Below are 26,604 nucleotides of genomic sequence, written 5' to 3' on the forward strand. Positions count from 1 at the left end.
TTAGACATCTTAAAAACATCTCAGAACAGGCATGGCTCTGAGAACAGATCAGTTATGGTAATTCTTCCGCTGTGAACTGCAAGGTTTTTAAAATCCATTTCCATATTTTTAATTAACACCTAGTTAAAAAAAAAAACCTTACTGTAGGTCATTTTAATCACAAATGGGAAAACAAATTTGTTTTATCAGAAAATGGATTCAACACTATTTTAGGGACTTATTTTTCATGTTTTTATCATAAAAATTAAGCCATTAGCATACATTTCCCAATGTGGGAATGCAGAAGCAAGCCAGCTCTCTGAAATTTCAGAGTTACAGTTTTCAGTCACCTCTCTATGTGAAACTAGTCTATTTTAACACCAGAATATTTGATCAGCACACACAAACCCTCCACATAAATCTAAGGTATCAGTGCTTCTTTACAACTCCATTTCTATGGAATTTCAATCTGCAGAGTTGTAACCATGGCCTGTTAGTCTAAAGAAACCCTCCCTTCCTTATGTGACACTTGGATTTCGTGTCCCAATGTAAAGAGGCTCTCTCATTACGTATGTGTTCATAAATCTGTTTATGCTGCATCTCAGCGTGTGTGCCTGTGTTTGTTGTAACTCTCCCTTAGAATCCTGTCATTCACGTTAGATAAAAACGCAGCTGTGGGTAAGGGCAGGGTTGGTCTGGTGAATGCAGGAGTTAAACAAAGCCTTGCCTCAGCACAGCTTGGCTAGGTGGGTGATTTGAAATCTAGTAAAGCTTCCCCTTGGTAAACTGCCAAAGCCAACCACACCTTGGATGATGTGAGGTTGTTTTTGAGAAGGTAACATCTCCTTGCAGATTATCTCCTCCCACTTCAACTTGGAAGGTTTCTGAGAACAGTCATTTCCATTTCTGTTGGGGCATGAAATGGTTTCTGCTGAAAAATAGCATAAATCTCATTCTGCTTTGACTTGTTAGGAAGCTCATGACAAATCACATAATCCAATGTGGATTTTTAGAATTTGTTTCAACAATGCATGGGAAGAAACAAACATTTCTACTGAATAATTTCTCTCCAATTAAAAAAAACAAGCTAAAAACAGTCTCTTAACTCCTTATTCCTTATAAACTCTGTTAACTACATCTTATAGAAAATCACCATACTCACAAGTAACAGAACTAACAAAGATCTAACATTTGCTCAAAGATTTCCACAATCATACAGAATTCTATCACAACTCAGAACAGAGAGCAAACACTTCCAACTCTGGAGTGAAAATCTTGAGCCAGCCATAGAATAAGTGAAGCTAAAGGGTATTGCATTGAGTTGTACGCTGCAGCCTTTCCTCTCCCTCCCCTTGAGCTTTGTCTCTCTGAGAAACTCTGTTCTACAAAAATAGGCAAAGAACACGTGACCACAAAGTTTGCACGCAGTTTGCCTGATGAGATAAAGACAATGTGTCAGCTTTTGATGGGAAAAAATGAAGTAATGATGCCAAAGGGTTTTATTTATTCCTTTCAGCACCACCTTTTCCTTGGCAGCTTTCCTAAATAGCAATGTCATAAATACCTAGAGGGAGCAAGCACCCAATGGCAGCATCTTCTCTTGAGAATGCAGAGCCATACCCAGAAACATGACATCGCCTACTCTGAAGTTGCTGTCTTTTGATCTAACCCTTAGAAGAAAGCACTCAGCAGGAAAATCCAATGTGTCTGGATTGCCAAGGAGAGAAGTGGAGGAGAAGATAGGAAAATCACTAATCGCTGGGAAGCTTGGCTGGCAGCACAGAGAAAGGCAGGCTGGATGAGGACACAGGATTCATTTGGTGCTGTGGAAGAAAAGAGCAAGAGTGATGGGAAGCAGCAACCACATCTCATGGGTGGAGGAGAGGCAGTAAGGCTGAGCATAACCTGGAGATCAGATCCAAGTTCTCACTCTGAAGACTCCTGGAGGTGGGCCCTATTTAATTCCTTACCTACATTAAGCTTCTTCCCTCCAATAGTCTCTTGATCCATTGAGACAAAATGTCACATATGCCAGTCCTTCTATGATGTCATTTTCCATTTTGGTCTTAAAAACTGGCAGAATGTGAAGCAATTCTCACCACTGTCACTGGGCTTGTGCTTTTATGTTGGCCAGAAATACTGACCCCTGCATGGAAACACAGTCCATACACACATACACACACATACATATGCAACTGCTAATTGTTTTTTAAGCCTGAAAGGACTGAAAAATAAACTTACAAAAAGGCTTTTAAAGAAGAAGTCGATACCAAAAGCTGAAAAAAAAATGACTTAACTAGATACCCTAAAGAGAAAAGACCTTACCAAGTATAATAGACAAATTTTCAGTAAAGTCCCTCTGTACAAAGTATCTCCACATTTATAGGACTGACTGCTTTAAGAGTTCTTTACAGGTGTCCATTGTATCATGTATACCCTTATAAATCATACTGGATGCACAGCTCCATATGGAAAGAACAGAGTTGATAGGAGGTACCTTTGAAAAACTTGGCCCCAGAACCAGAGACAGGTTATTTTTCCATGACAACAAGTAATAGATATATTTCTCTCTCTGTGCTAAATTAGTCTCAGAGCAACACCCTCCATCAGAGAAAGACCTTGAGGTGCTCTTATAATACAAGTGAATGACAAATGGAGCACTTTAACTGGATTTTTAACAGTCCTAAAATTATTAATTGTGAACTTTAAATAATTATATTTCAACCAGTGTTTTACTAGTTCTCTCCCTACCTTCTCTGATTTTAATTTTCTCACTTGTCAGCGTGCCTTGGCAGTGAGAACAAGAAAGACCTCAAACCTTTGCTGATTGCCTTCCATGCAATCTGATTTCTATAAATTAGAAGTTGCTGATGGGAAAGCAGACAGCAGTACCCTTTGATCAAGATACACATCTTGATCTCTTTTATCATTTTTTAAAAAAACAATAATATTACAACAAAAAAAAAATCATCATACAAGCTTTTCGATCAAAGTGTGTCACTGTCTGCTTCCCAGTCGACATACTGCCAGTAAATTGGCGCGGTGCCCGGAATGCGCAGGCAGCAGCTGGTGGGGTTGATTACCATCTGTATAGCCACTAGTGTAGAAAATATTATGTCTCCATCTAGTGGGCATCTGCAGTTTACAGGAAATTTCAAAATGGGTCGGAGCAGACTTCCGTGGGCGGCAGGAGCTTCACGCGACTCCCCACCAGCAGAACTGGGCTATCTGAAACAAGGAGGGCTTTGGAGCCCCGCCCCGGTTCCATCCCTGTGCTGGCACTTGTCCTTGAAATAATGTTTTCTGCAGAGGTATTCATAGAACAACTATTTCTGTTCTCACAACAAACCACCTCTTTCCAGCGCTCTGCAGCACCCTGGAAGATTCGGTGGTTGAAAAATGTATAAGAGGTCTGGAATGTATAAGAGGTAACAGGAAAAGGAAGGTGAGAGCAAGGATGTCATTAATGATCAAAACTCCTGAAATAAACAATAAGGAATGAGATGAATATGCCAAGACAATAGTTCCCTTTATATATTAATATAATATATATTATTATATTATTTGTATAAAATAATACAAACTGCCCTCCCAACTACTTAATGGCAGGACATGCAAAATGTACTGTTAACTCTCTCATATAGTTTCTGATAACATCCTTGACTGAAAAGCAACAGGGGTAACACAAGATACACAAACCTGTTTTCAGGAGAGTGCCAAGGAAACAGTCCTTGGAACACAGATTTTAGAATCCATGTGGCCACCCAAAGGAGAAACTGAGGCACGAGCCAGCACTATGACAGCTCTCTCACAACAGTCACAGGACTAGAACAAATAGTTAATAAAGATTAATTCTACTCCACTCATTACACCACACTCCTTTTCATCGATTTCCATCCTTTTTGACAACTACTCCACCAGCAATTTACTGACTGGGCATATTTTATGCACAGCCATCTACTGTGAAAACTGCATCCTAATGAAGAATATCAGTACAGCAAAATGAAATAAAAACCGACAAGATCATACTATTGATTTTCTCCATCCACACAGACCAGACCTAAATTCCCTTAGCTTGGGAAATCTGTTGAGATAACTCTCCAACATAGCACGATTAGATTTCATTTAATGACTTTTCAGAATGCACTGTAGGTCCTGAAACAACTCCTCTTGTTTTTCTGAGTATCTTTTAATAAAGTTGTTCTAAATGTGTTTTGATTTGACACCTAAACTGGTTACAGTAAAGCATTCTTTATTTTTATCATACATTTTGTTACATTAGAGGTAAGTTTATTACTCTATAAATAATTCATTCAAAGGAACTTCAGTTTAACAGCACCTAATAGACACAGTCACTTAAGGCAGTATGCTGGCAAATTCCAGCTTTAAATCAGAATTTGATCTTTCTTCACATAAAAAAAAATGGAAACTACTCAGAAGAAAGCATTCAGTTTTAAGAAACTCAGGCATGAGCACTTAAAAATGAAGTCAGTGTGTGCCAACTACTGACTTCTGTACTAATTTATTACATTGCTTGTTTGTGCAGGAAGGGGATGAGATTTGTTTCAACAGAAACTAGAAGAATTAGAAACGACTGTTTTCCCTTCAACAATTTGCTGTGATAGAAGCTTTATTTTTCAGGTCAGCGCTCTCCATTTTTGATTGCTCAATGGGAGTGCCACAATGGCTAAAAAAAGAATGCTCTGAAACTTCAGGAAATAGAAACTGCTGACTACCTGGTGAAGAAATAATGATTTATAATATATGAATAGGGGCAATAATTGGATAGCAGGCTCTACTCAAAAAAGCCTTAATTCACAGATGTGACATCAGAAAGTCATAATCCATCGATCTAGCATCAGAATGATGGATTATGACTTTTTGAGAACATGTAGATATGTCAGCTTCATGAGCATTCCGGGAACCGTAGTCCAAATTGTTTTACTGAGATCATTTGAACAATTGCAGCTTTTTCCAATAAAGCTGATGCACTAATATTTTGAAATACAAAAGTTCTGGTTTTTTTAAAATCCTAAAAATCCTCCAACTAAATATCACAGGTTGCCATAACTTGAGATTGAAGATTTATTTTTTTTAATTGCTTAGATGTTGTGTGATTTTCTAACAGAGATGACAAGAAGTTTAAAACCTAATTGCTTTTTACGTCAAAAAAGTTTCCTATTCGAGTTTGGAGGCAAAATAAACAAGGTGTTTTCTTTCAGGAAAGAATTGACATATTCTCTGCATGTTCCCCCCCAGTCTACTTAGAAAAAAAGTTATTATGTGGATTTAGATAGAATCCTTTATGAAAATAAATAATATTCTTGCAATGCTTGAATACCTAGAGGTTGAAATATATTTTTTATACAGAAGCTTTTGACATTTTAAATTTAAAAAAAGACAGTTGAAACTTCAATTTCCTCATAAAAAAATAGGCTAAAGTTATTGAATAAAATATTCACAAAAGTTCCAGAGATCGTTTCATTCAGCACTGCATACTTACTTAAAGGTAAACCAAAATTTCATTCATAAAATTCCATTCCAAAATCTTCCACTGGCTTTTCCCCATTACAATTATGTGAAACCACCTCTCAATTAACGACTGTGACATTAGACTAATTCAGGGGCTCAGACAGGTAAGACCTCTTCCAAAAATGCTTTCTGCTTGAGTGAAGTGTTGAGAATAAAAAGAAATCTAAAACATTACATCTAAAATATTACTAAGTAATTTCAATGTATACTCATATTAAAACTATAAAAAACCTGTGACTAAAATATCTTCCAAAGGTATAAGAACTTTATGTTATACAAGTAACAAGGGCTAAAGGGCAAAATAAACAAACAAAACCAAGCCATGGTTGCATATGTCCCTATTTTTTTTTTTCTGGAAGTTCATTTGTCTAGGAGGTTGAGTTTCTCCTTCTCTGATTTTTCTCACCTTATTTTCCTTCTTACTCACAAAACGTTCTAAAGGGGGCTTATTAATAAAGGAACTACTTAGGTGAAATTTTTTAGTTGATACCCCCTCCCCCTTTGGTCTGTTCCTGAATAAAGGTATCACAGAGGAAATGTCACAGGGCTCTTTTATAATGGCTGAAATAATTTCTTTCACTAAGTCCTATGTATACATAAAGTAAAGACATCCTGGGTCCAGTGTCAACCCAGATTTCAAAGCAAACAATAACAACAACAAGACCAAAGGAAGGGAAAAAAAGTTGCAGGAAAAAGAATCCACTTATTAGAGCAGACAGAAGTGATTTACTTCATTTTGACAGCTAAATATTAAATGGCTAATAAAAAAATCAGTGCCATGTTCCACAAACTCCTTCCTCTAAACTCACCTAATGTTCATAAAAGTCTCACATAAAGGAATCACATCACTGAAAAGCAGCTACTTCTTTAAAAGAGCCTTAAGCAACAATCACACTGCACAACTGATCAAAAGAGAGAGCACCTCACGCCATTAACTTTTCTGGGAACTACCACTGGCAGGCTGTAATTACTCACTTGAAGGCAGTCAGGAGGACACCATGCCCAACTGTTCTCTGCCTGTGATTTATACGCCTGAGGTAATGACCAGTGGCCAGAATATCAGTGTGGCAGCTCCCTTCAAAGAGCCTGTTGTGCAGCACCAAAACAGGTTCACTATTACTTCATCACCAAACCATCTTCTACCTGCATTTTCCTTGGATCCTTTTCCACCTAAGTATTTACCCAGCTCAACTCAATTAAGCTCATGCCATCAAATGAGATCAAGCAGGGTGGCTACAACCTTTCCAGACTGAAGAAAGACTAAAGCCCTTGGGACTGCATGCAGGGGAAGACAGGAGTACATTGAGCATCTCCTGATTCCTCCCCCTTTTTGGAGGTGTGCATTAGTCCTACCCTTTCTCTTGTAATTGAACTGGTTGTTTCCTTTCTTTGTCTCCACTGACACCACTAACTCATTTAATGTATGTTATGAAGCACCAGTCAGATGTTAAGTTTCTGCCTTTAATGATGTGTGCTTGAACCAATGACCTTGAAGTGCAAGGCACAATAGATCTTTACCATTCCCTCAACAGCCAGGCCTTTATTCATCAAGTTTATAAGCAAAACCTGTGTGCAAAAGGAACACTTACTCACTATTACTATTATGGTCATTCTGCTGGGGCTGTACATTGCACTGAAAGAATATGACTTATAAAGTGCATGGGTTAGTAAAATTTAAATCAAGCAAATGTTTAATACTGAGCCATTTCATCTTTTTCCAAAGTTCTGCAAATTTAATACAAAGCATTGAAATTGCACTTCAAGCCCTAAGGCTTGCAATGTTGGAGCCTGCCTGATTAACATAATTAAAAGAATAGCATAACTCAAAATTTAGTAAATAATGAAATATATGCAAACCTATTGTTTACCTCCAACTGATAGCATGATTCTAGCTAAAAAATTACACTGCTTCATAGCTGACAAGTTGCTAGAGCACATCCCCTTTTTCTTGCTGTGCATACCATTAAAAAAGCAGAGGTTAAACACAGAAATTAAAAAAAAAGGGGAATTCTATTTTTGGTCACAGTGGTGCTTAGTTCTTTCCTCTCTTTTTTACAATAAGCAGGTGTTGCTGAAGAGGTGAAAAGACACGTGGTAGGTGGACATTGACCTTGAGAAGGGTAGGAAAATGCTTCCTTGGAAAGAATTGTCCTTCCACAGTCACTACATATCTTGTATTGCATTTTCCTACCTTAGCCAAGATCCAGCTTGCAGGAGAAGCCAAGCTATATCCATTCGATTACTGGACATACATAGCTTGTGAGACCTGATCCAGAGGACTGCTCAACAAGGGCAAAGCTGACAATTTTATGTGGCATAAAAATCCTACCTTACACAGTGCTTGTGAGCCACTCACACCTGCATGGCCATGGAGGGCTCCCAGAGGTCACAGAGACAGGTTTTATGGGATGGAAATCTTATTTTCTTGACCCTGAAACCACAGAAAAAGTGCCGACTTTTTCTGCAAATGTTGCCTGCTTATCTTCATTCTCTCCTGCAACAATTCTGCCTTCTCCTTCAGCCACTACACTGATCACCAGCCCCTCCCAACATATGAGGTGGAAAGCCAACGACAAAATTAAAACAAGTTGGCAAATGTACCTATATATACATATTTCATGTTAGCACAGTTATGCTTCAGAAATTATGGCAACAGCAATAGAATTCTGCTGCTGTGATCATGGATAATCAAAGCAAGTGAAAAAAAAAGCCAGTGCTGAAATATTTTCAAAGGTATGAAAGTCTTTACTGTTGTGTAATTTAAATTTACTTGCCATCACTTGAAATTTCCTTTCGTCTGCGTGATTAGAATTTAAATGTTCCCAAAGTACATTAACAAATATAATTCCCGTTATATTGCAGATATACTGCAGCAACCTCCTCTTAATGCTGAACACTAACTAGGCTCCTTAATTCACTACAGAAAACACAAAGCACAATTAGTTAAAATGTTTTCAAATGAAGTCTTATTTGGGAATGACCCACAAGACGAACCAATGCAGCACTTTCTACTCTACTTACACATACACACATACACCCACGTGTCACAAAGTTGTAGTAGTATTTTCTACAGCTGTAAATATGGGATGTTTGCATTTTAGAGAGAGTGTTTTTAATGTAACAGTTTTCAGTTTGAGGCCAAATTTTGCACATTACACACCTCGGTAATATACTGTTTATTTTCGATACAATCCTAGCAGTTCCTCTGAAATTACTTGGGGCACAGTGGATTGAGGAAACATGAATTGAATGGTAAATCTTAGCAGCTCACTCAAAATGTTATACCTGGCAACAGTAACAGAAGGACAGACATTACATGCCTTCTCATGCAATATCGCATGAAAAATTTGTCTAAAAGTCACCATCCCAAATTCTTTCATTTTCAAATTCAAGATATTTTTGATGAATAGAAATTACTGTTCCCTGAAGACAGGGTTCCAGAGCACATTAGTGTCATGTCAAAGATTTTATGCAGCCTGAGTAAATTGGATCTTAACTGGGAAGTAGTTGACAGAGCCAACCTGAAAGCCAGGTAAACATGAAGCTGCAACACCCTGCTGAAACACAACTATTTATTGTAGCATTGGTCAAGTTCAGTGTACTCTTCATGAGCAGCTTTAATTTTTCCCCACCATACTGATCTTATCAGATGTGACAGGCAGAATCCTCTAAACAGCACAAATCTATAAAAATGACCTTTTATGTAACTGAATTCCACAGAGCAGGGTTTAGTTTGTTAAGTCATGCTATCTTTTTGTTACTCTTTGTCCATTCTTCTCCAATTGATTTGGTGGCAGGAGAAAATGAAAATTAAAAAAATCAAATTCTGTATGTCTGTATAGGTTAGAGCTATTGGTACCTATCTGATTAAGCAATTTATTTTGCTACTAAAATTGCTAGTATGTTAACAGATAAATGTTAAGGAAGAAAGCAGATTTGTCTTCTTAATTGTATTGGTTCAGTACAAAATGAAACAAAACCCACTCAAGTTATGGTCTGCAAAGCCATAAATGTATTAAAATAGCAATCAAGCTCTGAAAAACTTTAGGGCTTAATTCCCAATTCCCAGAGCAACTCAGTCCCCTGTGTAACACACAATGCCCTGTTGATCATTTAATGTATAACCTTTAAACTTTCCCATTACCCAAATAAGCTTCCTTACCACAGACTTCTACATTTTTTTCTAATGCATATGGTTTGCTGCTTATTAGTTTTTGTAATGTTTCCACTACTATGGAAGAAAGAAAAAAACCCAGCAATCCAGGAGACAAAGTCTCATTTTATCTTACACTTGTCAAATATTAAGATTCTCCTAGTCTGTCAGATTTCTAAGCTTGTCTAATGTCTTTCATTTGTATCCAAAATTAATAAAGTCTATCCATGCTGTATGATTTTCCAGTTGCTCTGATTCTGATTATGCACAATAATTTGTAATTTAAATTCACAAAGATGTGCCAGTGTAGCAATGTATTTATGTTGTCAGTTTTAAAGGCTTGGCCTTTTTGACTCTGATACCAAAGCCCTGTTCTTTCTGCCCACTATAAAGTTCCAGTAATGCTTGGACTGACCAATAACTGCTGGTAATTTGATTATGTACCATCTTTTATTATTTACCCATTTAACTGAGGATTGATCAGAACAAAGAGACAATTAAATATACTGCAATAAAACCAGTATGAATAACAAGAGTAGGAACTGAAGACAAGCAAGGAGGAAGGACAAAAGATAAAATCTGTGTCATGGCAAAATAAGTAACATTTGGCTCCTTACTTCCACCTTGACAATTTCTTGATTTCTCAAACAAAACATGATTACTAAACAGAAATTAATGGTTCAGTGCACAGTTCTGTGCATGCAGTATCAATAGACTCAAGGGGTCATTCTCAAAATTGACAGAAACATAATGACATTTTTAGAAATTCCACTGCAGGGCACCACAATGAACCAATGGTAGGATTATTAAAAAAAAAAAAAGAGTAAAAAAAAAAAGCCACACAAAAAAACCAACCATCCCCTCCTGCCCCCCTCCCTCCCCAAAGTCAGCTACCTAGGCTCTAGCCCTCACTTTCTTTTAATCTAGACCTTCCAGGACAACAGTGACACTAAAAACTGAAAATGGTCTATTGTGAGAGTAAAACTTTTCAATACTTCATTGGAAATCTGACCATTACAGGTAATTTAACATTTCTCCAAAAGTAAGTATTCAACTACATCCTAATTCCTGATGAATACAAAAAGCCGGCACAGTATCTTTCTTAGAACAAAAGAAAATCATTAAGATCCTAAATGTATAACAGATAGAGACAAAAATGATAAATGGGCTCCATGAATACAAAATGAATGCTAAGAAAAATGCCGAGAGAATGTAAAACAGATATTCAAAGTAGAATAATCTCTAAGGAACATCCCTAGCGCTCTTTCATTTTATTATATAAGAGTACTATATGCATTGGTTGCAATGTATTGCAATCTTTTCACAACACACAACGTCCAGTAAATCTAGAAATAGACCTGAATTCCAGCCTGTTAATGCCTGAAACTTGTCCACAGCCTTGATCAATGCAAAATTCAAGACATATCAAGCACAGGATGTTCTCACAACTCCGAGACCATATTTGGATGGCCTTCCTATAAAAGAAGCATGCAACTTTCATCTTTATCACTTAAAATCTATGTCATTTCCTTAGATTGTGTTCACAGGCCAAATTTGATATGCATAGTCAAAGTAAATGACAGTGCAAGTGCACAGGAGATATTTTTCCTTACCTCGTATTATTTGAATAGAACAGAATCAACACATAGGCACGGGAATTCTAATACTAAGAAAATAGTCATATGTGTATCAGAATGTAAATCATGCAGAATGACCTGTTCTGTGGGAGTAGTAACAATATTTTCTGCAATATGTATTTACAATATAGTGGGATTCTTGTAGAACCAACCAAAAAGTCAAAAGGACTACTTGTCATAAAAGTGGAAAGCAGAATGTTGAGGTATTTCAGCCAAAAACATCTGTATTTCTTTAGGAATTATCCTGGACACAACACCATCTGCAATGTAACCCTGCAGAACCTACATGGGCTCTGACATAGGCTTTGCAGTCAGAGGACAAAATATGAGGATGAAATCAGCCTAAAAAAAAAAAATAAGCTGAGCACTCACCATGTAAGCATCTTAAGGTCAGCCAAACAGTCAGCCCACTCTAACAAGTAGGAAAAAGTAAACATTAAGTATAAACAATTAAGTGTTTCTTCTTCTTCTTTCTTTCTTCAGCTTTAAGTTGGCCAAGAGGAGATTCAGGATGAGTTCACTACCAAATTTTCAACAGCGCACGTGGAAAGCCAAACCAAAAAATATTTTAGATAATAATCTTAACTGTGAAGAACACCAAAAGGTTCCAGCTGCTGTGTTTTCAAGCCTGCCCTGAGGAGATATTCTACCTATCTGATGTTTTCTGAGTGCTCAAAACACATAATGAAGTCTCAGCTTCCACAGAAACACAATGGATTTGTGGGAGACTCAGGCAGCACAAGGTTAGCTAAGGCTGATGGAAGAGGCAGATTGGAGCCCATTTCCTAAATCAGAAGAGGAAAGAGTGAGGCTCAGTGGGCTGGAGCTGGTGGGAGCTGGCCATCAGCCCACACTGAAGAAGGGATTGGAAGGACAGAACTTCCACCTTGCTCTGTCACTAGCAGCCTGCAAATGACTCCAGCCTTGGGATCAAATGGTGAAGGAAACTGTGCAGACAGGAGAGAAAGGGGCCAGAGCCCTGCACTGCCACATCTGGGCTACCTCAGCCTGATCTCTTTGCTCACCAGGTGCAGGGGAAGGAGGGCATGGAGACCACACTACACCCAACATATTGGGTATGTATAGGCTCTCCTTCCAGTACCATTTGGCAGCTTATTCCCATATTTCTGGTGCATTACAATATTGTTGCAGTGTATTCAGACTCTCATGAAAGAATCAAACATTATGCTTTGGATAAACTCCATCCCTTTGCCAAATGTTTTCCTCATTTAAGCCCTAATAAAAACATTTTGAATGATTATACAGAACCTAAACGGTGCTGAAGTCTTCCAAAAGTCTAGCAAGCTTCAAAGAACAAATAATACAAATGCTGAAGAAAACAGTTGTTTTGTTAATATTCTATTTACACAGCTGGATCCTTAGGAATTTTATCCATCTGTATATTTAGTAAGCAAGGCAAATTAATGCTTAGAATTGCCATTTCCTCAGTGAAAAACAAACCATTAAAATGAAAAGACTCCCCCACAATCTGTCTCCCTCTGCCCCATTCCAGATAGACATACACACCTCCCCCGTAGCCATGAACCACGAAGTAACTGGAGAGGATTCTTCACAGACAGATGTAATTTATAACAAAGGCAGGAAAAGGCAACCCTAACACAGAGCTTGCTGCCCTTCCTATAAAGTTCACCTCCTTACCAAGAAAAAGCAGAGAATAATTTGTTTGGTTTCTGTACTCAACTCCTTTTTCTTTTATTGTGAAAAGTTTCCATTGTCCTTTTATGTTTTGATTACTGAGTAAGTTTAGAGACTTGCCAAATAGCCCTAGATTGTTAACAGACCACCACTATTTAACTCTGAATGCTTTAACAAAATAAAGGCACAGTTCACATTAATATTCGATGCCCTCATTTTATTTATTATCTTTCCTTTGAAATTTAAACAATTTTCTTAGCTAAGGTTTATTAAATGTAAACCTAAGTAGCAATATAAGTTACCTCAAATAGCAACCAGACATCCTATAAAACTTAGCTTTCTAATGAGTAACACTACATTTTGCTGAGCTTAGCATATTTATAGGACATCAAAATAATGTTTTATGAATTAATATTCAAATACATCAGATTCAATGTTCAGTAAAAATACTTTATGTTGGATCTTATGACAAGTTGTAAAATTCAAGGTGGAATTAGAAGACACAAACTTTCTGGTGCATTTTAAAAAGGAACTTTAAAGGATTGTAAAACTTGTCTGTTATTTAGACTTGGATTACATTTGTCCTCATAACATCAACTAAACGGACGAAAATTTATTAAAATGTATATTGATTATAAATCATCATGGTAAAGAAATGTCACGCTATTTATTTATATGAATAAGGTCAACATGTTATTCATAACATAAGGTCATAAGATGTATGAATTTGATACTTAAATATTCACCCGTGGGGATACATTCCCATGAAATATTACATCACTTGCCCATTCCACCAATACTTTTATGAATGCAATTTGATTTTCAAGATGATGAAAAGCTGCAGATAAAGGTAAAGAGTACAAAACAGTTGTTAATTGTACTTTAAGGTCATGGATCTCTGTCAGTCGATTACCAAAAATTATGCAGGAAATCTTGGAAACAGGGCAACTGCTCTGGAAAATCAGTCTCCAGTAAGTCAAACTGTACAGGCACCAAAATGGTACCTTCTGGCAAACAACTTTAAAAAGGGCAGCTAAATTTGAACCACCAAAATATAAACAAAATGTGGCACATTCTTGAATAACTCCTTGATCCCTGCTACATTACATAGAAGGGTTTAACACTGGAAATAGCACTGTACTGCAGCAGACATAATGCATTGGGCTCAAAATAAAATGTGTCTCTACTTTTTTCAGCAGATTCCTTTCAAGTTACGTTCTTTGAACTTCCAAAATTTGAGTTATTGTGCAAATAACTTTCTGCCAATGTGCCAGCAGTGACCTACCTGGCTCTCAGCAGCATATGTACAAAGCCCTTCCAATGGTTTGCCACACTGGCTGATAAAGAATCCTGTTTTCTAGATTCCTGTCTCCCCAGCAACATGCCCTATGGCAAGCTGAGGACCCCTAGGTTGTGTGGGTCTTGCTCCAGCAGAGCCAACTATGCCATGATGGAGCTGGGGCTCTGAAATGATCTTCAAAAGCACTGCTTTTGTGTCAGGGAGTTTAAACACACACATGTAAGAATAGCAATTCTCTTAAGTGTTTTTCGTTTTAAACTGGAAATAAATCAAACTGCAAAATTCTCAGATTCTCCTATGAAACAAAATTACCGATCTTTGCTCAGCTCTAAGTACTTTTTTTCATGCTGGTCAAGTTAAACAAGTAGCATTTGCAAAGGGCATCAACAGAGTGAGGTATTCTGGAATACCAGAAAAGTAAAACAAAATTGATATCCTAATAGTCTGTCCTCAGCTACTTTGCTTAACCACTTAAAAACGTCTCCAAGTCAATACATTTCTGCCAATCTCAATGTCTTCTATTAAAATTTACATCTTGACTGATAACCATTTTTAAATGTGCTGTAGTCTTCTGATAGAGCACTTCATCATTTGGGTCACAGAACTTTCTGATGACTCGCAGAAACAGGCTGTCATTAATGCACTGACTATCCTTCCAATCAAAGCCTACAATTCCTAGCTGACCTGCATTCCAGCAAATAAACAAGTCATTACTGCTCTTATCACAACTATGTATGCTTCCATACATTCAAACACATATACACAAACACACACACACACACGATTCCATACATATGGAAATCAAGTCACTTTCTAAATAAATAATTAAAAAACTCATAGAGCACATCTGTGTATATATTAATTCCTGCATAGTTCCAGAATTGTTTTCCTGCCAAGAATTCAAGGTTTTTTTCCCTCTCTCTAACATCATACAGTCAAAAAATGTGATGCTTTGTCAGCTGTACAACTGAACTAAAAAGTGATCATGAGCCTCAATTTTTTTTTCCCTAGTATCTTTAGTTTTTCATCCTCCAGGGTGCTGAGCAATGTGACCCCAGTCAATTCTCAGTTTAATCCTGTGTATGTGAATAGGTCCATTGAAATTAAAGTTCCCAATTTGTTCAGAAGAGGTGCTTGTTGAAATGCTGGCTGGGTCAGAACCATGGTGCTCAGCACACTGAAGGCACAGCCCATGTCAGCTATTTGGCACTTGTCCTGCCTGAATTCTTTTCTTTCGTGACTTCACGCATGTTACTGAGTTAAGAAGCAGGCTTGTTTTGTATTTGATGTTTCCTAAGAAAATAATTTAAAAAACGTTTTGTTAATCGTTCTCTAAAGCCTTGTAAAAGTACTCAGCACTGGTTTATGAGTTCCACCAGCTCTCTGGAGCTCTCACCAACTCTTAGGGCAGAGCAGTACAGCTACCAAAACTCAGGAATGTTAAAAGTTCATTAGAAGACCATCAGCATGTGACCTACATGGAAATTAACTGCTAAGCATCAGTGTAGCTCCCCTACTGACAAACGAGTATACCAACACAATCTTTGGAAAACAAAGGCTGTTTCTAGTAGACAACAGATGCTTAAATATTTGAAATAGCACTGCATACAATTCCAACAGACTCCACTTTTCACTCAGACTAATCACAAGTCCTTCAAGATCTCTGGTTACAGCCATAGCAAGCCTCAAGATCAAAGGGCTGGATATCTGTGAATTTTGTCAAAAATCCACTGGCTCTCCAGCTGCTTACTTCAGTAATCTGGACTTGGGTATGGCACACTTCTGTAACGGACATCAAAAATTACCCTTCAGACATCAAAAGACCGAGCAACAGTTTTAAACATCCACAATCAGAAAATAATGAACCTACTCCTGAAGCTGTAGTTTTGATCTTCATAGCAGCAAAGGCTTGAGGAACATGTTTTGAAGGAAAAACTAAATAAGAGCATGGCAATTAAAGAGAAATGGAATGCAACACAACATCAATTTATCAAAGATACATGATGCCAGACTAATTTCATAGTAAATTAAATAAATAATTTCCTAGACAAAAGCAATGTGAGAGACATGATCAATTTATGAGTAGGCAGGAATACCACACAGATGGGACTGAACGCCCTTGAAGTCGATTCACTCTTGTATTCAATGACAAATTGGGAGGTGACATTGTGGGGACATCTTTTTTTTAAAGCCTATAGTGCACTGGGAGTACCTCAGCTAGAAAATACAATAACAAAGGAGAACTAGAATAGCAGATGTACAATGAGATAGGCACACGATACAGGTATAAAACGTTTCTAGGACCTATCATGTAGGCTATTCCCAGCAGAGGAAAAGAAAGCACTATTGATATTTTACAAGGCCTTGCTTTTATCTCAGCAACAATATTATGTCAGTTTGGTCACTTATGTTCTAACAAAACTGATTTAAAGTGGAACAATTATAGAAGAAGGCCAACAGGATGACAAGAAGCTGGTATGGATGTAAGCACATGTGTATCAAAGTCTACCTTTAAAGCAAAGATTAGAGAGGGCTGGCTTTTCTAGTCTAGCTGAATGAAGGCTGACAATAAGATTGCTGTCTCTTTATGCACTAGAAAAATAAACACTGGGGATGGAATGAGAGCTAAAGGTCAATACCCGACAAATTGTCACAAGGACAAATGCACATAAGCTTGTCATGAATACACCCAGACCAGAAATTGAGGTTTTATAACAACAACAGAAACCAGGCATCAGGGCACTTCCAAACTGAAGGAGCAAAGACAAAAAACAAGTTAACTTTTTAAACTGGAGTTTGACAGGTTTCTGAAGAGGATTATGAATGTTTCCCTAAGAGAAAGCAGCATGAGAGTTGACAATTGAAGACATCCCTTCCAGTCCTATGTTCTTCTTGATGTCTTTGCCATGGTGATATTTAGAAAACAAAGCTACAAAACATCAACTCACTGGTTTTTAGGCACTAAAAATATCTGAAACCTCTAGGCTTTGAAAAGCACTCCATTAGCTGGGGAATGAGTTTCTGTAGTGTGAACTGATATGCTTATGGAAATGTTCTGGTTTCATACATCTCTAAAATGCAGTTCTCAAGAAGTCATGGATCAAATTCATTTAAACAATGATTGATTAACCAATCTAAATATTCAACACCTAATGAGGATTAGGTATCAAAGTCAAGTCCCAGATTTTAGGGCTTTGGCTATCAGAAGAAAAAAAAGCTTTATTAGCTTTCAAAAAGCATGTTCTTCCTATCCAACTCCTTAAATTCAAATAAAGAAGGGATTTTGTTCAAACTTAAAAAAAACCCCAACCCATAACTGGGTAAGGACCAGACACAGCCCAAATGCTTAATGCTTCAGAAAGTAGGGAGTACACAGAATGAAAGCATTAATGGAAACTAGTTTGGAACTCCAAGTACAGAGGATGATATCTAGTGACTGCTATAATACTGAATCTGCACTGCCATTAAATTTAATCTTTGATATTTTTATTGCAACCTGACCCACTATGACATCTCTAAAGAAAATTACATTGTACACTACTATTTCAAGAAGTCAAACTTAGCTAGTCATCTGGGCCATAAAATAGCAGATTACTCCATCAGGCTGGCTAAAGCAACTAGGAATAAAACTAGATTTACCAACCACATTATTTTTATTAGGAAATGTTTCAAAGCAGACATAATCCCAAAAGACCTTAGCCTCATACCATCCAAAAATACACAACAGAGAGCAGCAAAAACCGTGAACTGCAGTATAAGGTACAATTTGTAAATGAGAGAAAAAATTTGCAAGATATTGTGTAATATATCATCTTATCAAAGCAAAATATATTAACTAAATGTAGAAATAGAGAAGAATAAACTTCTACACGATTCATGTATTAACAGTTTAAACCTTTGTTCTAAGATCTGACGTGTTAATAGGAATTGCTCCATTGACTCCCTGAACATCAATATTTAGTCTGCACTCCTTTTGCTTTCCTTGAAATTGCGAGCTAATATAGGTGTACTAAATCACAGCTAGAGTGCAAAATGTCCAGAACAGGCAGAAGGGAAAAAAACAGTATCTTTAACAGCAATATTCCTGAAGAATTCTGGTATGGTAGCACTGCTTGCATTTTATTTTGGATCACAGCCACAGAACAGCTAAAGCACAGCTTCTTCTGTAATCATTCTAAATGGGGGGAACTGCTCATAATAGTAACAGGAAAAAAAAGCAATGAATTTACTTGGCAATCTTAATACTTCTCAGCAATTCCTTGTACCGTCATGTTTTCTAACAGGTATTCATGCATACATAATATATAGGTCTTTGTAGATCTGGAATGAAGGAGAAGTAAGGGATTTGATAGCTAGAAAGGCAAGTTTTAAATTTTAAATACTGTCAAAGTAGGTTAGAAGTGTGATGTGTGTTTTATCATCTAACCAAGCATTCATGTCTTTCTGTTTTAACCTTTTTTTTTCCTAGGCAATATGATCACCTTAGGCAGTTTGAGGTTTAAAGGCTTTAGCCCATGCAAAATATATATATATATATATATATATATATTTAAATTAGCCTGGCATTTGTTACCTTTTTTTAAGACTTGAACACTGTCTGTGTTTTACAGAGGTGGCTTTATTATGCTAGCTGCATCAAATGCAGAATATTAATCAGACTGTGAAGCTCCACTAATTATGTGCTACATTTAAATAACTTACATTTTGTTAAGTGGCACGACCACAGATATTGTATGCATAATCTGAGTTTTGAGTCATTTCCCTTTTCTTGTCTGATTTTATTCTACACAGGAAATGACAGGGTCATTTGAAAATAACTGCAGTGAAAGATCAAAAAGGAAACTTGATTGAGAACACTGTATAATTGCCTGTGCTAGAGAAAAAAAATTCCAATGACTTTACAACCCATCGCTATAAGATTTCTTTGGAAAACACACACTGTGGTTTCCCTAAAAGGATATGCATTACAACACTGAGTACAGCTTTTATTTGTTGTTGCTGTATCTCTTTTAAAGAAGCAGATCTTCTCCTGAGGGTGCTGGGCTTTTATTCTGTAGGTAATTTTTTCGGTGCACATACTCACTGAGCTAAAGCCATTTCAGGGGAAGCAAATCAATTCTGTTGAAGCAAGTCATTTCACTGACTCGTCTCAAAGTGTTCATTTGCAAAAGGAGATAATGCTGTAATTAAGCTCTTGGAACACTGTGGTTCTTGTTATTTGGGCAAATCTGGCCATTACAATTTAGAGTGTCCTGTTCCAAAAGAACAGGCTTTTATTGCTGGAGCTAAAGGAAAACTTCTTAGACATTAGTTGCACTCAGCTTAGAGTCAGGATCAGATCCAGCTTTGGGCTGTGGTGTGCCTTCAAGAGCATTTTTTTTTTTTTTAGTAAGACACTGGTCTACATAACAGGACAGCAGCCAAACTTTCAGCACAAATTTACTATCTACTTTCAGCACAAGGATTTCCCAGTTGATCTCCCATTTCTTGAGCAGATGCACTGCACAGCAATGACCCCAGGTGTGTCCCTGCCACAGCCACACACACCAAACCATGACAGCCCAAAAAACTGTTCATCTAAGAGACTGCAAAATAGAAGTAATGATCTCTTTTATGCATAAGAATTACTAAATAAAACAAAGTTACAGCAAAAGAACTTGAAGTCTATGCTGAGTTCACCTATCCTCACATTTTAACACATAAAGCAAGTGCAAATAATGCCATAAATTTGTATGTGCAGCTTCAATACCTTAAACTTTTACTTATTGAAGAACAATGCATCACCCTATCAAAATGAACTCTAACAGAATATAAGTATTGATTTTCTTGGGTGTTGGAGTGTAGTTGGACAAATTAAAAGCTCTCTGCCATGTAGCTCAGAATACAAAACAGATGGATTGAAGTGAAGTGGCACCATAGGTAAGAAAAGGCCATAAAGGAGTTACAGTTAAAGATTGTCATGCAGGGTTTTGTGACAGTTGTAGCTGCAGAGAGCACTTGTTGCTTGGATGGATCATCACTGAAGTCATTCCCTGAAATCCACTCTTACCACTGCCCATAGGTGCTGGTACCCTCAGCAGAAGTGGTGCTCCCCCAGAGTCTGCCCAGGGCAACCCCTGTCCTGCAGCTGGGACAGCGCATGATGATCTCACCCACCCAGAAAGGAGACTTCAGAAAACACAAATACATTTCCTTTAAGCTAGTCTGAAACCTTCTAAGATTCATGATTCAAGTTTACACAAGAATTACTTAATCAAAGCCCCATTAAAATCGATTTTACCAATTAAGAAGTGCTAACCACCCATTGATCTGATTACCTAACACAGAACCCCCACCCTAACATAGTAATGCTAAAGTTCTGCTCCACCTTTGTATTGACAGTTTTGTCACCAATTTCATCACAGTTGGAATTTTAACCCACCTTGCAAATGACAAGAATAATTTCCAAATATTTGTATCCATGTCAAGGAAAGTTATTTTATAATATGGCTACTTAAAAGCAACACAGAAAGCAATTATCCCACATCACCAGAGTCAAAATACCAGCTGAAAGTGTAAAGGAATTTTCCCAGTGCGCTAATTTTAACTTCATTGTGTACTGATAAGCTAAAATATAAGTACCACCAAAAATAATACACTACTGTGCCCCTCTGGGCCATCAGTTGGTTCCTAATACAAATTTAAAGTGGAAATATTTTTTAATGTATAATAACAAATATCCTCAAAAAGCTAAAGGAAGGTTTATTTGATTAATTGAACCTGTCCATTTGATTAAAGGCCATGTTTTGCATCAACACATTTTCTTATGTAGTTTTTCACATGTAAGTTAGAACACATCACAAAGCTCATTGTGATGCCAACTCACTACTGTTAACTGAATTATTTCAAAATGCTCAGTTTCTAGCTTGTTTCTTTCTTTATAGTCAGTATAATTAACTCTTGGTGGCTACAGAAGCATGTACAGAACTCTGTACATGCACATGCATACGTGTCTATTAGGGCTGTGGTCAGACTAGCATGGCACACAGCATTTTCTGATTTTGATTGCTGATTTTAAAGCAGAGTCAGACTCACGTTGCTAATTCAAATTACATGCATCAACTTACAAATACCTACACAAAAGTGTTCCTGATTTAACACAACTAATGACTTAACCAAGCAATGCATTTACACTTTTTTGAGATCCCAAATTAATTTTGAATATGAGGATCAAAACATCTTAACTTGCGCTCTTTAATCAGCCGTTTTACGTTAGTAATGCAGGGATGTTGACATGAAGTTGCTTTGAGCAATATAAAACATATGCCATGGCGCACTCGTTAAGGAACTCTGCATAATGAGTTCCATCTATATAAATGACTCACCTCATTACTTAGCACAGGATCTTCTCTACGAACGTGGAAGAGGTATTCATATGCTTTATAGTATTGAAATAAGCTGAAAAACAACATAACATAGACTATCACAGCTGCAAGTTTTTGGAAAGGTAACAATATTACAAGTTTTCTTAAGCTAAGAGGTTCCCTCCAGCATAGTAACAGTCCAAATTTTAAAAAGAAACAGTTGTTTAACTTCAGAAACAACAAGCAGCATATTTAGTTTGCAGGATTTATTATCAGATGGCTGTAGAAAATGCAGTGTGATACTTAAAAATACATCCACTTAGCCCTTATGAAATTGAACTCCGAGAAGACAAAGTTCTTCTCTGAAAAAAGTAATTCCTGAAACACTTATCACCAGGATACTTAGGCCTTTATTATCAGCAATAGCAGACAAGAAGGAAACAAAGCCAAATCAGCTTTCAGATTCTGGGATGGGCTGCCAGTACAGGGAGAAAGTTTGATCTTGGAACACCAAAACAATAAAGAATAGAAGTATTTATTCTCTCAAGGTCACTTTGCAAAATCAGCATAGTATTTCCTCAAAGAAAAACTAAAAAACTAGATTAACACACAGCAGTTTTGTGTAGTACAACAAAAGGAACTTTAAATAGACTTTGTCAATGGACTAAAATATTTATCTTCCTTAAACATGTATGTATGGCTTTCCATTTCACATGTTTCAAATAATTTTGTTTCCTTTTCTAATGATCAATGATACAGCATTTGTTTAACCAAAAGTTTTGTTTGTCATAGTCTGTTGCAATTAGTTCTTCTCTTACAATCATGATACAGAACTCCTGGCTTCTGTCACATCATTTTGACATGATTTAAAACGTTGCTCTGTGATTTCATACCAAGTCCAGGCTGAAGAATGATTCCAAGAATTTACTGCTGTCCTGCCTGCCGTATCTGTGAAAGGTACAGCGATATTTGCAGGGAACATCTGTAACTGGTTCCTGTGCTTTCTGCCTAGGGACAGAACCCAGGTTCTTTTCTTGGGAGACCCATCAGCTGGGTCAGCAATATCTTTGGCTTGATACTGCCAAGGCCCACGGAAGAAGTCTGGCTGCCATCAGCTAGAAACTGCCTTCCTCCAACCCAAAGCACACAGGCAATTAATTAAGTTCTTACAGTATTTGCAATTTCATTTAAGTACATTTTTATTGCAGCACTTCACCAAAGAATTCCTGACATGTTTCAGTGGAAACACAGAAATTATGTTTAAAGAGAGTTCAGGACTTAACCTGGAAATGACTCACACTGATTTATGTAAATATGTGTCCCCTTTCATACACACCTGTAATTTGGTAAAATTCTAACAGGGATTATTTGAAAAAAGACAAAAAATATTTTATGAACATCATAGACACACAGGAAATAAGACATATATCCTTCCAATTGGATTGGCAGAAATTAGTATTTCAAATTTGTTCTCTTATCCTAGTGTTTTTGAAATAAGCCAGATTTGCAGCATGTAAAAGTCAGGTCTTTTCTTTCCCCTCCCCTCCAAATGTGTTATGATATTCTTCACGGACTATGTTACAGGTACATATAATTTAAAATATATACCCAAATGTATAAGTAATTATTTCTGGCATTTCTGAATTTTATGTCTTTATTTTTAAAAATATCTCTATTCAACCTGGCACCCCTAATCCTGTATGAAGGAAAACATTTCTCCATTTAATGGTCTTGAAATCAAATTACATAAATCAGACATCAGTATTTATTTAGAAAAACAGTGTCATTTTCTTTCTCCTATCAGGCATTATACAAAATGCCCCTTTTTGTTTCAATTTGCTGTGAACAATTTAAAAATTCTATACCAATCTTTCTAGCAATTACCCAGAAATAATTTTACTTGCGTAAGGAATATTGTTAATAATAGGCCCTCTTATGATGTCATATGAGAATCTGAAGGTGATTAACAATGACATATTTCCCCAGCTCCACTGCTTCCTGAAAAGAAAATGTCAGGAGCTATGTTGATGTGTGTTTGCCCAAGGAGACAAGATAAAAAAATGATAACTGTCACCTTCCACCAAACCTGAAGGTGTCATTATAGCTGCTGCACAGTTTGTGCCAATGTGGTTAAGCATTTGTCCCTGTTTCCATTATAAATCCCGTGGGTTTACAGCTCATCTGTAAAAATGTGATCTGAACTACAACATGTCATACTGTCTTGAGTTGAAAAAAAGCTACAGGCTCATCATTTAAAATTAAACAAGAAAAAATGTATTGAACTAATACATTAATTTGAATTGTAATAAAACTCAAACTATTTCTGAGTTAATATAAAATACATCCATTTAAGTGTGCCAATTACATCCTTATTTATAAAAAAAATATTCCAGTGACTGAAATAATGGATTGCATAAACAGGACACATATGATACATTTCAGTGTATGTGTGTACATCCATGATACCGCCACAGCACCCATTTGTAATAAATTAAGCAGTTTGGACATACAACCCATATCTGGTGGCCAAAATACCATTCTGCTGCAAAAGTTTTGGAGCTTGATTGTATTCCTGCCGAGCTAATACTTTGGTTCAAAGTAGGATGGAGCACCTAATCTCTTGGATGAAATTCTTCCGACTGTGAAGGAATTACTTCATGGACAAGATATCTCTCAATGGATAATTTACACAAGAGTTATAGATGTGCTATTTGGAAAGAACATTTGTTCCATATAAATACACAAAAGACAGACAGGAAGGCAGAAGTAAAAAGAGTTGAGACATCTTAAATGCCAAGTTTCCTTTTAGTTTAGGGCTAGTACTTGGCAGGACATTATTTTGCCTTGACTACAGAAATTTGAGATTTAAAGAGATGTTCCCATTTCTTATGGGAAGAATCTTAAGTGTTTTATATTTTCCATGAGAAAGAAACAAAAGAAAAAAAATCAGAGAGTAGGAGAAAGAGATATATTTTATAGCCTGATCGTAAGAGAAATTGCCTGCAATGGGTTTAAATCCCCCTTTAAATCCAAGCACTCTAAACTAGAAGGCTAATAGATACCCTGGTATTTTGCCTTTCCTCAAGAGGAAATACTTTTCTGCATTCAGGAAAACACTCTAAAAACTCCCACTTTGCTGTGTTACAGTTTTCCTACAGAAAAGTTAGAAAATACCCAGCAAATCTACATATGGATCAGCCATGATCAATTTTTATGCCCATCTGCCACAAATCCCTCCACCTCCATTTGGGTCAGAAAATGGGCTGAAGGGCTACAGCTGCAGTACAGTGGATGAGCACATACTACAGGAGTAACTTATTCATTTTCCATCTCCTTGCCCCTGACACTGATGGATGGTTGAACAGCTTGAGAACCATTCTGTCCATCATGTACTGCAAAGAGGGGTATGTCAGTGCAGCCATTGCCTGAACCACAGCAGTCCAGTGGAAATGGGGTGTACACATGGCTACATAGTCAGAACTTCATACAGGGGCATTACTGTTGCTATCAGACTCAGTATTTTTCTAAAATAAATAACGAATGTACAGCTGTTTGCATCTCTTTCTGTGTCTCTGTTTAAAAGCTGAGACCTGCCACAAAACTTTTTCACGTACATACCAGACTTTTGCTGATTTTGAAATGCAACATTTTTATGACTTCTATATGATCAGAACCTCAATTCTGTAAGTACAAAACTTTCAATCACTTCAGTCCACAATAACTGTCAAGGCTATACAAATACTTAGAGTAACGGAGTCAAGATAAGATCTAAATAAGATAAATAAGATCTACAATTTTATTCAGATGGAATCTAGCTTTTAAAAGCAAAACAAGATTATTGCCCATGCATCACTGTTTTCTTTTATCACATCAAACAAAAGCCTAAAGGAATATTTTCAGCATAATCTTATATTTTTATAAACTTCCAGTCCAAATTTATTTTTTGGACTTTCACATCTGAGGCCAGATCTTTACTATTCCTTGCATATTGTCTCTTCTTTTTCATGATTTAAAGTTTGGTGTTTGCAGTATGTTGGCACAGTAGGAAGGTATCCAGTAAAATAAGAGCAAAATACTAGCAGTAGAAGTAGTGTAAATATAACAATAATTTTAAAATTGTTGATGTTGTTGTTCTTATTGTTGCTGTTATTTTATCAGTCATTTTCTCACTATATTAGATTAATGAAATAAAAATAGATTCTGTAGAAATAAATACCTGGAAAACAAGAAATCAATGATTGCTTTGCCTTGGTCAATGCTGAATAAATTCAGGTCACCTCCTTCTTCTGACTCAGTTTCTCTTATTCTAGTCACTGCTCTTTCAAGTTCTTTAACGTTGTCTCCCAAGGTCATACGTCTGACTGCAAAGTAATCCCAAAGAACAAAAACCATGTATAAACATGACAAGGTGGGATGGGGGTTTTTGGTCCATTTTAATTATAAGACTTCTTAAAGTTTTAGTTATGACCTACCACTTAAAAGCCAACAGCAGTCAAATACTTCTATTGCCATTATTCTCATCACTCAAATGTCCATTGAAACTCCACTACGAAGCCACCACTCTGCCTTCACAATGGAAGGATCGTAACAATGGGTGTTCAAGACACTACAGCTCTTACCTGTGCTGAGAGAACCACAGGCAGAATAATATGCAAATTTGAGAGGCAGAGTATGTTTTTCTTTAAAATAGCCTACTTCTTATGAATTGTAAAAGATTATTCTTCTGACCATGCCCCTTGCAACATAAGCCATTACAGGAACAGATATTTAAAAGGGCGAAGAGTATTTTAAAGTGCTTACAGTCATAATAGATTAAACATGAATATGCATAAGACCCTGCATGTATCATCAAACTTAGAGACATTTTTGCATCCTTCCAAACCAGATAATTACTTTACATTTTTACCCTGGAAATCAAAACCAAATGCCACAACAGGTTGGAATTAGAATTTAAATTCTGTTTGCTAACTGTCCTTACAAAGAGGACAATCTGAAATTTATCAG

General features: G+C 36.8%; 1 protein-coding gene across 1 annotated transcript in view; it reads right to left on the reverse strand.

Moving 5' to 3' along the window:
• CABCOCO1 (ciliary associated calcium binding coiled-coil 1) overlaps nt 1-26,604 on the reverse strand; it is a 50,836-nt gene that overhangs the window by 11,839 nt on the left and 12,393 nt on the right. The window contains exons 4-5 of the mRNA XM_066554911.1: nt 25,817-25,961; nt 21,622-21,694 (exon numbers count right to left, since the gene is read on the reverse strand). Coding sequence (XP_066411008.1) covers nt 21,622-21,694; nt 25,817-25,961 — 218 coding nt within the window. The remainder of the gene's footprint in view (nt 1-21,621; nt 21,695-25,816; nt 25,962-26,604) is intronic.

Source organism: Molothrus aeneus, chromosome 8 (genome assembly GCF_037042795.1).
Source record: "Molothrus aeneus isolate 106 chromosome 8, BPBGC_Maene_1.0, whole genome shotgun sequence".
NCBI classification, from domain to species: domain Eukaryota; kingdom Metazoa; phylum Chordata; class Aves; order Passeriformes; family Icteridae; genus Molothrus; species Molothrus aeneus.